Source organism: Apiospora phragmitis (genome assembly GCF_038363925.1).
Source record: "Apiospora phragmitis strain CBS 135458 chromosome Unknown utg000004l:1.0-3135199.0:1.0-3139288.0, whole genome shotgun sequence".
In the NCBI taxonomy this organism is placed as follows: Eukaryota; Fungi; Ascomycota; class Sordariomycetes; order Amphisphaeriales; family Apiosporaceae; genus Apiospora; species Apiospora phragmitis.
In genome coordinates, this window is record NW_027117402.1 from 2,058,889 (window position 1) to 2,072,804 (window position 13,916).

At 52.3% G+C, this 13,916-nt stretch overlaps 5 protein-coding genes across 5 annotated transcripts; 3 read left to right on the forward strand and 2 right to left on the reverse strand.

The window, feature by feature from the left end:
• Positions 1-356: 356 nt before the first annotated feature.
• On the forward strand, positions 357-1,902 carry PG994_003777 (uncharacterized protein; the record flags this gene model as incomplete). The annotated part of the gene is made up of 2 exons (XM_066855186.1): positions 357-442; positions 591-1,902. 2 exons carry the CDS (start codon positions 357-359, stop codon positions 1,900-1,902), a joined length of 1,398 nt encoding a protein of 465 aa, XP_066719464.1.
• A 503-nt stretch (positions 1,903-2,405) lies between these two features.
• Positions 2,406-3,597, reverse strand: PG994_003778 (mitochondrial carrier; the record flags this gene model as incomplete). The annotated part of the gene is made up of 3 exons (XM_066855187.1): positions 2,406-2,695; positions 2,765-3,369; positions 3,512-3,597. Coding segments are annotated over 3 exons (981 nt in total), but the record flags the coding sequence as incomplete, so codon positions are not given.
• A 997-nt stretch (positions 3,598-4,594) lies between these two features.
• PG994_003779 (uncharacterized protein) lies at positions 4,595-5,020 on the forward strand (the record flags this gene model as incomplete). The annotated part of the gene is made up of 1 exon (XM_066855188.1): positions 4,595-5,020. The coding sequence occupies one exon, from the start codon at positions 4,595-4,597 to the stop codon at positions 5,018-5,020; it is 426 nt and encodes a 141-aa protein (XP_066719466.1).
• A 277-nt stretch (positions 5,021-5,297) lies between these two features.
• Positions 5,298-5,480, forward strand: PG994_003780 (uncharacterized protein; the record flags this gene model as incomplete). The annotated part of the gene is made up of 1 exon (XM_066855189.1): positions 5,298-5,480. The coding sequence occupies one exon, from the start codon at positions 5,298-5,300 to the stop codon at positions 5,478-5,480; it is 183 nt and encodes a 60-aa protein (XP_066719467.1).
• Positions 5,481-6,548: 1,068 nt separating this feature from the next.
• Positions 6,549-8,469, reverse strand: PG994_003781 (FHA domain-containing protein; the record flags this gene model as incomplete). The annotated part of the gene is made up of 3 exons (XM_066855190.1): positions 6,549-7,214; positions 7,275-7,368; positions 7,421-8,469. The coding sequence occupies 3 exons, from the start codon at positions 8,467-8,469 to the stop codon at positions 6,549-6,551; spliced, it is 1,809 nt and encodes a 602-aa protein (XP_066719468.1).
• Between the last annotated feature and the right edge of the window lie 5,447 nt (positions 8,470-13,916).

Sequence of the window (13,916 nt, forward strand, 5' to 3'; positions counted from 1 at the left end):
GTTAGGGAAGTTTCAACAGCTCGTGGAGGCACGGAACTGCAAAAGAATGAAGTGTTTCCAGGTTGTTATAGGTCTTACCAAGGTAGATGATGGTTGGGAGGTGAAGCACGCCAGCTCAAGAAATATAGCGGATCTTGGAAAGTGCCTTAGCGCCGTCGTCGTTGGGCAGTTTGCCTGTAGATGCCCCACTATTTCGCTAATCACAAATCAGCTTCTGAAATCTCATGAGTCCACAGACAGCTCTGGTCCAAAATCAGGCTTCTCTTCCTCGCCTCTATAAATGATATCGACTTTATGAGAAATCTATAAGAAACGCTTCTCGATATTACGAAAGGCGACAGGAGTATACGGCCAGCATGGCAGAAGCTTCGCAGGCGCCGTGCAACCGGTGTCAAGAAAACCCTGGCACCCTCGACCTACGAGGGGCAGAACGAGTATGCCCGTAAATCATCCACCCCTCCCCCCTATCCGTCCCTCCGTCCCTCCTCCCCCCTCCTATCCCCAAACCCATCTTTAAATCAAACACTCGAAAACCCTTTCTTTCTTTCTTAGATCTAATTGTGTACTCTAACACCAATACCAAAATCCAGACAATGTTTCTGCACCTATGTCGGCAACAAGACCATCAAGCGCATGGAGCAGATGCAGCGTGAGACGCGCAACTCGGGGAGCAAGCTGCCCACGCGCCCGCAGCGCTACCTCCTCGCCCTATCCTGCGGCGGCGCCTCGTCCACCGCGCTGCTGAACCTGCTGCACGACAACCTCGCGCGCCAGCAGGCGCCGCAGCCCGCCAAGGGCACCAAGGGCGGCAAGGGTGGCGGCCAGCGCGTGCGCTTCGAGATCGTCGTCGCGTGGGTGGACTGCGACCTGAGCCGTCCTCCCCCCGTCTCTTTCTCTGCCGATGGTGAGACTGCCGACACAGAGACGCGACCGGAGACGGAAGCGGACGCAGCATGGCAGCGCTACAAAGCGCGCTACCCAACTTTTACCTTCCACCGCATCCCGCTGTCCTCAGCGCCCAGCCTGCGCACCAACTCCATCGACTGGTCGTCCCTGCCGCCCCTTAAGGAGGGCCTGACGCCGCACGAGCAGCTCGCGGACCTCTTGTACACGCGCCTCGCGACCCCGAGCTCGCGCGCCGACGTCCAGCGCCTGCTCGTGCGCCACCTGCTGATGGACGCGGCCCGGCGCGAGGGCTGCGACGTCCTGCTGCTGGGCACCAACACAACGGCGCTGGCGGAGCTGACGCTGGCCGAGACGGCGAAAGGCCGCGGGTTCTCGCTGCCGTGGCAGGTCAATGACGGCCCGTTCCAGCTGCCCTCCTTCGCGTCGTATCTGTCGCCGTCGAGCCAGGGCCAAAACCAGGACCAGCAAGCACCCTCGGAGGATACGAAAGCCACAGAATCGGATATAGCAAACTCGAAGGCTAATAACCAACTCTCCATTTACCACCCCTTGCGCGAGCTCTTCCGCAGCGAACTGCAAACCTACATAACCCTAACCACCCCGCCCCTAACCGACCTCCTACCCGCCTCCATCACATCCCCAGCCGCCGCCGCCGTCGCGGTCGTCTCCCACAAGGACCTCAGCATCGACGAAGTCATGTCGCGGTACTTCGCCGAAGTCGAGGTCAACTACCCCTCCGTGGTCGCCAATGTCGTGCGGACGACGGGCAAGCTGGAGCGGCCCGGCGCCGGCGCCGCGGCCGCTGAGGAGCCCAAAGAAGGGGAAACGACTACTGGCACAAGTCGCTCGCGGCAAAGACAATGCGGATTGTGCGGCATCGTTCTCGACGAGGCAGGCGATGCCCGGTGGCGAGGTGAGTTGGGTGAGCAGGCGCCCGAGGTCGAGGAAAGGAGGGGGAAGCTGTGCTATGGTTGCGGTCGGTCCATGAATGGCTGAGGCAAGTCAAAGGGCAACAAATAAATAGAAAATTAAGACTTTCTCCAACCATGCAGACTTGGATTTCATGATGAAATCCAGTTTGGTGAATTCAAGGTTCGTATTTTCCGCTCCTGCTAGTTACAAATATAGACACCCATCTACCCTTCTTGAACCACCCTAGGCAAGTATGTAAAGGCTTTTTCGGGGGGGGGGGGGACGCGAATGTCTCTCTTCCCTATATACAACAATGCCAGAAACGCCAGGTGGTATTATAGATTTTCTCTATCCGCTATGGTCGTCTCCTAAACAATACGTTCCTGTAACCCTCTCTTTTCTTTGTTTTTATACATCAGGGCCTGTGGTGTGGCATATACACGTGTGCCGGGTATAATATACCCCGTCTCTAATACCCGTGCCGTTGCAAATATCCCTTGTCCATCGCCAAAGGTTGGGTGTGTTGCGGCATGGCAACCGCCTTTTTCTCTCTATTATTCTTTTTCTACAATGGGATTTTACTCTCTTCACGCCTTGCTGAGAGGAAGGGAGGAGGAAGGCAATATCCTAGACTCGAACTTGCGCATGAGCTTGTTGGTCTGCTCGGCCAAGCTGAGCGTCAGGATGGTATGCGGTAGAATGCGGGCCAGGTGCGGCAGGAAGCCCTTGTAAATGGCGAGCAGGCCCTCGGTGCGTATCGTCTTGCCGAGGCAGTCGAAGACGCCCTTGTACAGGTTGCCGTTCTGGTTGTAGAGGCGAGACATGATGGTGTCTACAGAAAAATGAAGCTTGTTAGCACCGACAAGTCGTCCAAACGCTATTTGCGCACAGAGAGAAAGAGAGATCTGGCTCGGAGGAATAGGAACTGAGCGAGAGAAACACTTACCCGGCGGGTGCATAAACACACAAACCACGAACCCGCTTATCGAGCTGCTAGCCAAATGCAGCGGCGCGCCCTCCTCCATGCCCAGATGCCGGACCAGCCGGCGCTTGGCGAAGAAGTAGGTGGGCAGCTGCACGCTACTGCCGAACCCCGTGCGGATCATAGCCGCGCCGACGCCGCGGTACAAGCCGCGGATCCCCTCGGCGCCGTAGATCTGGCGCAGGCCGTCGAGCGCGTTGCGGTACTTGTGCTGGGTGCCCACGGGCAGGAACGGACTGAAGCTCTGGAGGCGCGTCTTGACGAGGAAGAAGGGCGAGCCCGCGGCGGCGCCGATGATGCCCGACGACGCGCCGCAGAACATGTTTACGCCCAGGCTCTGCGTCTTGCTGTCGCCCCGGAACAGCAGCGGCGTCAGCGTCGAGCGCATCGGCTCGTAGAACCCCAGCCGGCACCCGTTCAGCAGCACCTGGTAGATGTACGCGCACCCGATCCCGCGGTAGATGCCCTTCAGGCCCTCGTTCCGCACGATGACGCTGACGCCGTGGATGGGGCCACGGTAGTGGTGCGGCTGGTGGCCTTTCGTTTGGAGTTCGCCTTGCAATTGCATTCTGTGGGGGGACGGCGCGCGCGCATGTTAATTAGCTTCGTCCTCCTCCATGATGATCGCAAGGACCTGAGGCGTGCCAATTGTTCGAGGACAAGGCGCACACCCCAATGATGGTAAGCAGACGGAGGTAATAGAGAACTTACCGAATCTTAACTGTCTCGAAGGGATGTGTAGCTGTGACGGCGCCGCACGCGGCGATACCGCCGGCTATGAAAGCTCTAGATCGGTGACCTCATCGTCAGCTTATGGATCTTCCGTCCCGCGCAATAACGCATCGGGTAGCTTATCTTCTTACCCAGCTGTTGTCGACATCTTTTCGTGGTCTCTTCCCACAGCGCGCACACTCCACACACAAGTACGACGTTTGTGTTAGTTTGTTCGGTTGTTTGGTACGGTAGGATCGCAGGTCGGTTATTCGAGGGAGAAGGGTGAGAGAGAGCTCTCTTTGTGCTCTGTCAAATTTCCCAAGGGAGGACCCCGAATTCAAATGTTGCGACAAAGCTCCGATGTAGGACGAACCCACTCGGTATACGACGGGCTATCCAAATGGACCCTGTGGGTATTCTTCTTGTTCGGTCGCATATGTAGGAGCACTGTATGTGTATTAAGGAAGTGAAGGGACCCGAGATTGTATCGTAGTACACGGCATGGAGTTGAAAGTGAACGGAAAAGTAAAATAATATATTTCAAGCTTTCATAATCGGTCACTATTGCTAATGTTGACCCTACATTAGGTACCCTTGGGTTTTCTTATCCAGAGGGTTGGGTCTCAGCTAAGCCTCTCGATCGGCCTTCGGGGCAGCATTGGAATTCCCTCTTCAGTGAATGGTCCGAACTCGGTAGGGTTCCCTGATGTGGGGAGAGCTGGTTTATTCTAGGTAGCAGTAGTTCCAGCCTACTACAGCAGCCAACTCATGTGGGAAGTTGTGCAGAAAGATACATGTACCTAGGTAAGCAAGCGCAGGAAGTAACAGTGCGGCCAGTAGAATAATCGACTTGAAGTCGGTTCGTTCGTGCCGCCGTCGCCTTTCTCGGGGTTCGAATGCTCGTTGTGTTCGTCCTTGTCAAGCCCACCGAGAAGACTACCTTTATAATCGTCCTCTCCTCAATATCTGCCCGTCTCGAGAGGTAGGGTCGGGCAGGACAAAGGAGCTACAGACCTACCGCCGTCATCGCCTAACGCCGGATTATTATCGTCAGCATCGTGTCCCCTGTTATCGGTGCGGATGATGTCAGCCAGCGGCTCCCTCGCCGGGCCGGGCAATGACGAAGATGCCCTTCCCACAAATCACAACACAAAACTGTCCAAATTCGAGAACGCTTTATATGGCCCAGACGGTGTCAAGACGGCCATGGAATCAACAAATAGCACACTGGAATTGTGGCGACCAATCGTCAACAAAGTCAGACTCGCGAAGTTGGACGATCTCAAAGCCACAGTAGACAAGCAGGAGGACAGAATCACCAATTCGGAAAGCGATTTGGCCGACTACAAAGCCGCAGAAGAACAAGCCAAGGAGGACACTCGTACAAGCATCCGCAGCCTGACACAGCGAATGACTACTTTGGAGGCAAGCTTCCAGAAGCTGACCACGGAGGTTCAAGTGGGGCCAGGAGCTGCTGGCCACCTAGAACCACGATATGCTCAATAACCGATCATGATCAGACGGGAACGACTGGTGTCGGGTTTGCTGATAGAGTCTAGCACGGTGTACCAGTGGACGCCAGGTGACTATTGGTGCGTTCTGCGTAATGTACTGTTTCAGAGGAAATGATTCTTGGGTGCATGTTGTCCAGTAGAAGGTGGATGTAGTTGAGGGGTATTGATATGATGTCGATAACAAATGTGATTTTTGATAACGGCGAAATGAACAGTTATTGCTCGCATGGCGTATAGAAATTATCAAGGAAGTGCAGGGATCACGAAAAATGATTCATTGCGAAGACGTCGTGAAGGCGGCCGTAGCGGACCAGTTCCTCGAGCAGGTGCTTGCTGAAGTCGGGCAGCGTGAAATGGTCGGAAAGCAGTTTGCCGGGGGTCAGGGTGGTGTTGAACACTTCTTTGAACCGTTGCGTGAGCCGCCGTTGGATTTGATTCGCATGTACAAATAATGATGGGATCACTCCCGATACTTTGGGGGAAACTCATGTTAGAATTGGAATGGTTTTGCCCAGGAAAGAGCTGAATGGAGGAAAGGGCAACTTGGCTGCGACTCCTCCTGCCATGGTGCCGCTCTTTCCATCAATGTCATGTTGCAAGGCGGCCTGCCTTAAACTTGACGTATCCAGGGGTCCTGGAAGGGGGTCTAATAGACGACTGGAACATAGAAGGAGTTAATTCAACGTCAACACGCATGTATGTGCATAACCGTCAGGATGTCTCTAACAACAAAGTGTTCGGCTAATATGGAAAGGTCGCGTTCTACTTCCCGACTACATACTGCCCGAGTACAAAGTATTGTCCGGCTTTATATTGCCCGAGTATCATAACGGACTGCAGACTGCAGGCATCAATAACCTCTAGTCATTGTATACTCTTGCTACATCTAGTCGTCCCCTATCCCATAAACGATGCGTAGTTGGGAACTCGGTATGGTCCAGCTCAATGATAGCACAAGTCAGTCCCTTTATTGATCGAAGGCTGCAATGTAATAGGCATTTGTATTCTGTCCCTGAATTCATCATCTGCGCCGCCACTCATTAAGTAGCCACTTTGGTCGCGGAACGTGTATGCATGCTTCGCTCCTCCGGTGTTTTACTTTCTCGTTCTCTCTCTCTCTCTCTTTCGCCGCCATCAGACAGCCTCGTGTTTCCGGCTGGCTGCTTATGCAGTTCTCCTGATTAGCCTTGGCTTACCCAGTAAAGCAAACTCCTGCCAATGCATAACAGGACCTTCAATATGCACCAAATCCTTCCCGCTATGTCCTTGCCCTCGGCAACGTGATTCCTGGCATAAACTGGGGAATACGCGCAACGAGGCGTAAAATCAAAACCTTGACGCCAATCCTTATGGTATCACAAACTCTAGACATTTGGATGAGCATTACGACCACCTCCTGCTTCTCAACTCAGAAAATCCAGGCACGAAACAGCCCGAGAGTACCCCTCGACTGAGTCGTCATCTGCAGATTCCTCGCGGTTCTTTAGGGGGCCTGTTCTGCAATCGCTGCATGCGGGTTCCTACGCCGTGTTTAAGCCAACCCTATTCGTGGCCGCATCGAGACTATTCATAGCACCAGGTCTTGATATATCTTGAGAAGCACGCCCAGCATCTCCGTCAAAGACCCATGGCCCAGCGTCGTTACGTGGTGTCAAAGGTCCCTCGGTACAGTTCGCCAGAGGGGCTCCGGTCGGTGACGGTGTGCGGGTTCCACGGTTCGAAGGGGCAGCTGCAGTCGTCGTTCGAGAAGTAGTGGGGATGGCCACAGGGCTCGAACTGGTGTGGGCTGATGATGCGTTTCCAGCTGCCGGAGAACTATCCAAGAGGACTGTGGCATCACCCATCTCTACTTCTCGAGAGACGGCTTGGGGAATTTCTGCAACTACCGGCGTGGCATTCTCACTTTGTGCACTTTGCGTACTCTGCGCACTCTGTGCACCTTGGCGACTCGGCTCCATTTCCTGCTGTGAGGCATTATCTGCAAATGGGTTTTCATTTGCCTCCTCGGGACCGGAGTCGAGCTGCTGCCACTCATCCGAGACTTCTTCCACGTCCATATCGAGGTCCGCTGCAGCTCGGCAGTTTGGGCAGGAGAAGATAGGGTATGAAGGTCCCATCAACAATTCTCTGATGCACTTGAAGTGCCATGTATGGCTGCATGGAGCCACAAAGAGAGACTGACAGGGCTAGAACAGCGTTAGCAGGGCCTGTCTAGTCAAAGCACGCCTGTCCGATGATAAACTTACAGCTATGGCGTTTAGGCATATTGAACAATCCTGGGCGTGCGAGGCATTTGATGCTGCCGAAGTCATGTTCCTAAGTCGCTTGTGTGTAGCCATACTGGGTTCAGGTCAGTTCAAACACCCCGCAAGACGGAACCAAGATTGCTTACTTGAAGGTATTTGGCTTGGCTTGCCAACCCCGATTCAGCTCAATTCTCATCTTGACGCAACGAAAAATCATCTCCTCTCCTCCTCGGAAGTCAATTCCCAGCTGCACGATGTCTCCATCGTTGATCGAGAACGGCTTGGATTCCGTGCCCGGTGGGCTGAGCCGGATATGGTTGAGAAATGTGCCCGATGAGCTCTTAACGTCCTTGATGTACCATTTACCGTTTTCGAACCAAAATTCGCAGTGTCTCCGGCTGACGACCTTACTCTTGAAGCCGACGGGAGCGGACGAGGGAGCGTTTGACGGAACAGGGGCATGGTTTTCCCTTTCCGAATAGCGTCCAACCTTGATGATCTCCTTGCCAGTCGGTAGCGTACGCGAAACGGGGGTAAACGACAGTGATTGTCGATTCGACCTGGGGTCGTAGTGGGCGGAGAACCTGATGCTCGGGAGCGCATCGGCGGGCAAATCGCCTGTTGTGGCTGATCGAGAGCGTGTCATCTCTGCTAAGTGGCTTGTAGACTCTTCTTCCGGGCTAGTCGATCCCAATCCGTTATTGGGGGAATTCTGGTGCTCTCCAGGATTCGTGGCACTACACGTCTCGGTCGAAGATGGCGCAGTACCAGGACTCGTGAGGTGTGGTGTATTGGCAACTGGCTGCGAGGTAACTCGTCGCAGTTGTTCTCCGTTCGCTGTGGACAGTAACGCAGAGCGTGATCCGTTCTGATTACTAGAATGGTTGGAGGCTCGCGATCGTTGCTGTTCCGTGGCGGCTGACGCTGTTACGGATCGCGTGAGGGTGGCGGTTTGACCAGGTTGCTGTGCATGCGAAGCCGAAGAGGGCGAGTTTGTGCCGGAATTCGAGTTCGGGGTGTGGCTGTCACGAGAAAGAATATGGTTCTGCGTGTATGAGCGAAGATAACTTAAACCTCGTAGCCTGCCAGTCCTACCGGTGTGATGGGCAGGAGATGACGTGGGAGGAGAGGATGCAGAGTTGTTGGCAGAACCAGGCTGTAGTATGCCCGGCGACGGGGCAGGCTGGGTGAACATTTGAATTGAGTGAATGATGTTTTTAATTTGGGGAGGGTGGTCTTGCGGGTGGGTAGTCGGCGGATCTGCGACGAAATTGCTAAAGGGCGTAAAGGCGGGCTGACCGATAGGATTGCTTGCACCGGCTATGCAATCAATATCAGTGGACAGCTGTTTCCGGTGCTCTTGCTCTGTATTTTTCTTCTTGCCACAATATACACCAGCGTGACCGGTATGGTTTATCAATGCTCTCCCTTCCCCGGCAAAGCGGCGTGGTTTTGCTTTGCTTTACTTGGCTGCACTGGCCTGGCCCTGGGATCTTCGCTACCGCCGTTTCCCTGGAATCCTGGGTGGTTGTTTGAACGGTTGATGACGAACAAAATTGATTGAACCTAAAAAGGGAAGAGACACTGGGTGAGATTGGAGGCCAATGCGATACGTGAACAATAACAGATTTGGCAGGCAATCGAAATCGTAGCCGAGCGAATGTCGTTATCCCTCAAGTCAGTTGCTGGGCGAGCGCTCGTTTCAATGGCCTTCTGGTCCGGGATAGAGTTGTGTCAATGTATACTCAGCGTGTAAGTTGGTTGCTGGTAATGGTTCGGTGGGGTTGATGTGTCCAGTGCGTGAGTGGCTTGCTTGTGTGGGCAGGCTAAAGGGACATATGGTGAAAGTACGGAGTAGTGGAGGGGATTTTAGGTACTTTGGCATAGGTGCTTCGATGCGGCTCTCTCGCTTTTCTTTTTCTTTTCTCCAAGGTAAGAAACCATCGAAAGAAGAAGAAAAGAGTCGGGATGTGAAGTTGCGAGGTTTACCGCAGGTAGTGCCCCCAGATGGAAGTCGGGTCGGGTCATATGTATGTAAATGATGAGATGAACGAAGGCGAAACTCCCCGATAAGGAAGGGAGAAAACTGGAACAGGTCTTCTTTTGGACTTGGATCCGGTTGTCAGTCAGGTCGGGGTTATCGAAGTTACTTGCTTGGCCTGTACGAAGATGGAAGAAAAAAGGTAGCTGGCTTTGAGCTGGCGATCGGTCCAGTCCAGTTCAGTGCTAGCAACTGAAGATTCTACTACCCGACGCTAAGTAGCCCGTTGAATCGATCGCGCGATAACTTATTCGTCGAATCGAAGAGAGGGGGGTCTCCTTGAATGCGCGCTGAGGGCTGATGCAACAAATACCGTAGTTTTATTATTAGACCGTAAGGCGACATCGATCTTCTTTGCTTGCTGGACAGGCTGATATGTAGGTAATGCAAGCAGCGTAGGACTTGCTAGGATTATGGAACCCAAGCCTGACCACTGACGCCACCGGGTCTGGCAAAAGTTGGGGGTGGGTTCGCTGTGTGTGCGAGGTGAGATGAGCGAGCGGGGCGGTCGGGGAGGGAGGGGTTAGCTGATCTTTCAAGGCGTCTGGCAGCTCCTGTCTTCTGCAATGGCTAGACCTTTTCAGGGGCGGTCCAGAAGGAAAGTCGGCAGTCTAGAATCCAGATTTCTTTATCTCCTCGTCTCTTCTTAACTAAATCCTGGCATGCCTGTCGTGCGGTGGGTTTGTTAGAGGTGCATCAGCCGCAGTAGGACTTGATCAGTTGCACTGCACTGCGCTAGGAGGTAAGGTCAGTAAGGTAAGGCACAATGAATGTTGGTAGTTCCGTATCAACCTTGCAGGTTCTGAAGCACGAGGATGACAGAAGTCTCTTTCATAGAAAACGCCTAGGTTATTATTACACCACACCAGACCATCGATTTCTTGGTCAGACGTTGCAACTCTAACTAAAACCCCACAAACAACGAACACGCGACCCTGATCTTGCACCTTCTGGGTCAACGTGATCGTACCTACTGGATTTCGAGAAAGCGAGACACCACTCATTAAAACACCAATATTGCGATGCATCTGCCGTGCCACCTAACCTGTTAATGCATAGGTATTTGAAGTGTTGGTAAGGCAACATACAATGACTTGATATGTACATGTAGCTTTGATGTTGGAATCTTTTGAGCACCTCCTTAGTAAGACCCGTCAAGTCCGTCAGATCGATTCTGAGACTTCACCGAGACCTGCAGAACTCTGACGAGCTGTCTGCCAACAAGCATCGTCAGCATCACCCTAACAAACTCTATATGGCTGCCGCCTGCGGCAGGAGACTCATCAGAGCCAGCCTCATCGACGTCAAATACATGGCTGTGACTGAACAGCCATTAGATCTTTGCCGCCCCGGCCCGAACCATTGCCAGTCAAGTTTGTGCACAGTTCGAGATAAGAATATTATCCGTTTTGGGCTATTGATGATCACTGCCATATTTACTTGGACGCGTCCATCATGTTTCATTATTCACAGCGACACCCGGTAATCGCCAACCCGGGGAGGCTCCGTGACTTCTACTGTATTGTGCATGACAGATGCGTTGTCAGAGCTCTGAGCAGTACACATGGCTTGTTCAAAGGCTCAGTCGCGTCATCTGAAGTTGTCAAGTTTGAAGAACTTGTCACATGACTCGTTGCATGTCGAAATGATCGACCGTCTTTCCCGCCATCGGAAAAAGCTCCTAGGAACAAGTCGCTGGGTCCTGCTGCACGTAACATGAGGCTGAACGGACAGCCTGTGTCTCTACGACTCTCGTCATTTCTACAATTATAGGGGTCGACCTGAATCGAATTTTGGCGGGTCTCAACGGATAGCGGCAGAACAATTACTCTCGTTGTTGTTCAAAATCTGGGGACTCGCTCGCCTGCGGGCTTGGTGGTACATCTCCAAGGAGCGCTCCATCCGAACGCGATCACCTGCCTCTCTGGCGATCATCGTCTGTGCGCCCAGTTGCACGTATTACTTGGAAGTTTAATTAATTTATGGTGAACGAGAGCCCGTTGTCTTGTGTACGTCCCAAGTTACTGTGCGATCAGGCTGGTAAGTCTTGCGGGTATTGGCGTTCTGCCGTATCAAGGCCGGACAACTTTCATGTCAGCAGATATCCTCTCGTTACAGGCTGTCTGGTGTGAGATGACATGAGCCGCCTTCATCTATTTTAGATCTCAGTTTGTCTGGTCTGGTCGACTTGTCCCCGTAGCCCTTTGATCCCTGATTTTTGCTTCAGGAAATGCATGAGTGTAGCGGCGCCTTTCTGTCGACTCCCTAAATTGGATTTTCGCATTTGGCGATACATAGCCATCAACCTTGAAGGTACAGTCAGTCGCAGCGTTACGTTGGGAAAGTTCTGTGCTGGCGGAGGGTTGTATCGGATGGGATGTTGCAGCACAGAACGGGTAATCCGTACTCTTCGTTCAAGGGATATTGATACAAAGCATCGTATGAAACGGAGTCAACAGGACTTAGAGATTCTATCAATTAGCCCATAATATATAGCGGCTCAGTTCAGGAGAGGGAATTAAGTTACTGCCCCATCCGAATCGCAAGCGAGCCCCTTTTTATCTGTCGAATAGCCGGAGTCGAGTGTGCCCAGCCACGACACCTACCAGGTAATGTCACATCATTCAACACAGCAGCTTTTTCCTCAATTGACTCTTAAAGAATTCGAGAGGCTATTTTTTGCACCTTCTCCTTGCTGGGTCTTATAAACCGTTGCAGCCGAGGTTGATCGGGCTTGGATATGCGGCAGTCGGCAAAGCCGAGAAGCCATCCGCGGTCGACAGTCTTTGTATGCCATATTGAGTCCATTTTATCAGAATAATGAGCAAACTAGCAAAGTATCCTTTTTCAAATCAGGTGGGCCTGATATGTGTCTTTGCGGGAATAGGGGATATATAGGGGGGAAACAGCCGTCCAAAAATCCATGGCTTAACCCTTTACTTTTGTGGTACTTTTTGCGTGATATCTGGGGCAACTGTTGCAGCCCGTGGCTTCATCCTCCCCCAAAAGTTTCTCAACGCTTGGGAAGCCCGCCGGAACTGGGCAGGTGGGCATAACTGCGATTTGGGACACTGAAGCAGCAAAAGCTAGAACAAGGAAGAACAGATACTATATATTTGTAAGGCATCTCAGGATTTGTGACAAAAATAAGGGGGAGATGGGTGAAATCAGCGATGTGAGTAGTCCAGCCTACAAGGTAACAGCGGCGGTGATTGTTTTATATGGCTAATTATGCTAGGGTATTTTTTCAGAGGGTGCAAGTCTATAGATATCGGCATGCCACTGGTTCCTTCCCTTGTCTGTTGCATTGGCATCTAGGTCATCTTGCCTATCCCGAGTTATTTGAGCTAATTATTGCTCAGTTGTCACGAGTGCATCTAACATATTTGACCGCATGGGAGTTTGTAAAGTACCTTCTTTGGTTTAAACCTCAGACCTTGTACATACTACTATACAAAATCCCCTGCTTAGTATACACAGCCGTGAAAGTATCGTGATGTTCTCACTAGAGACTCAGCAGCCTCTGCTGCATTCATGGTCTGTTCACACACACACACACAAACACATAATTATTTGATATTTTATATGTTATCGTGTTACATATTTGATGGTCTCATCATCAGAGGCATTGTTGTAAGGCCGAGCCAGAAAATGTTACGACGCTGGCTTCAGCCTTTTACCTTTTATGCTTTGTCCAGGGCCTATAACGTAAAGTAAAGTCACCAGATGGGACAGATGGCGGCCATCACACACCCAAATGCAGTTGGAAGTTGTTTGCTGAGATTTGCATCAGTTGCAGGATCATGCTGTAGGTAAAATGAGGGTCTATTCTTGCGTACCTCTCTCTAACAAGGAATCAAGGCTGGCCATCGCCTGTACCAACTCCTATCTCTCGGGATATACAATCTAGGCGTCTAATGCGTCTCATACCTCTTAGGACGGAGGAACGATGAAGTCCGTAAGTTGACGGAGTCTTCAGACAGTATCCCTGGATTCTTGTTTGAACTGTTCTTGCGATACCCTTTCATCTGAAAACCAGGATTGGGATAGGAGGCGAAGATATGTGGCGCCATGGGATGTGAAGTTGGCTTTCGACGACTGGGAAGTTATTTCTCGACAAGGTTAGCCACCTTTGATACCCACTGCGCAATCCACTTGGACGAGCCGGCCCTGGATCTGTCTGGCTCTGCTGTACTAGCCGCGTGTACTTTCGCGACTCCAAGATTTTCAGGATGGATGAACATAATTTAACAACCTGTAAAACGTAACCAGGTGATGCGTCCAAGTCAGAAGTCATCCTGCCGGGTAGAAATGGATGGGCGCTGCCCTTCTTAATCGTGGCAGTATCGAGTCATATCCGCCCTAGACAACGACATCGAGATCATCTCCCTCACCACGGACTTGCAGTAAAATCACCTGATCACTCCAGGCTCACGGGCCGCCTGTCGGGTGTTCTCGATATAGTATACATGGGGTCCTGTGGGCGAGCCCGGATCCAGGATTCGTTCCGGGCGTCCTGCATGCAGGTTACATCACAAACGGGGCGCGCCGCCCTGTCGGTTCCCACACATCCGGTAGCAAGGCCGAGAACGCCAGGAACC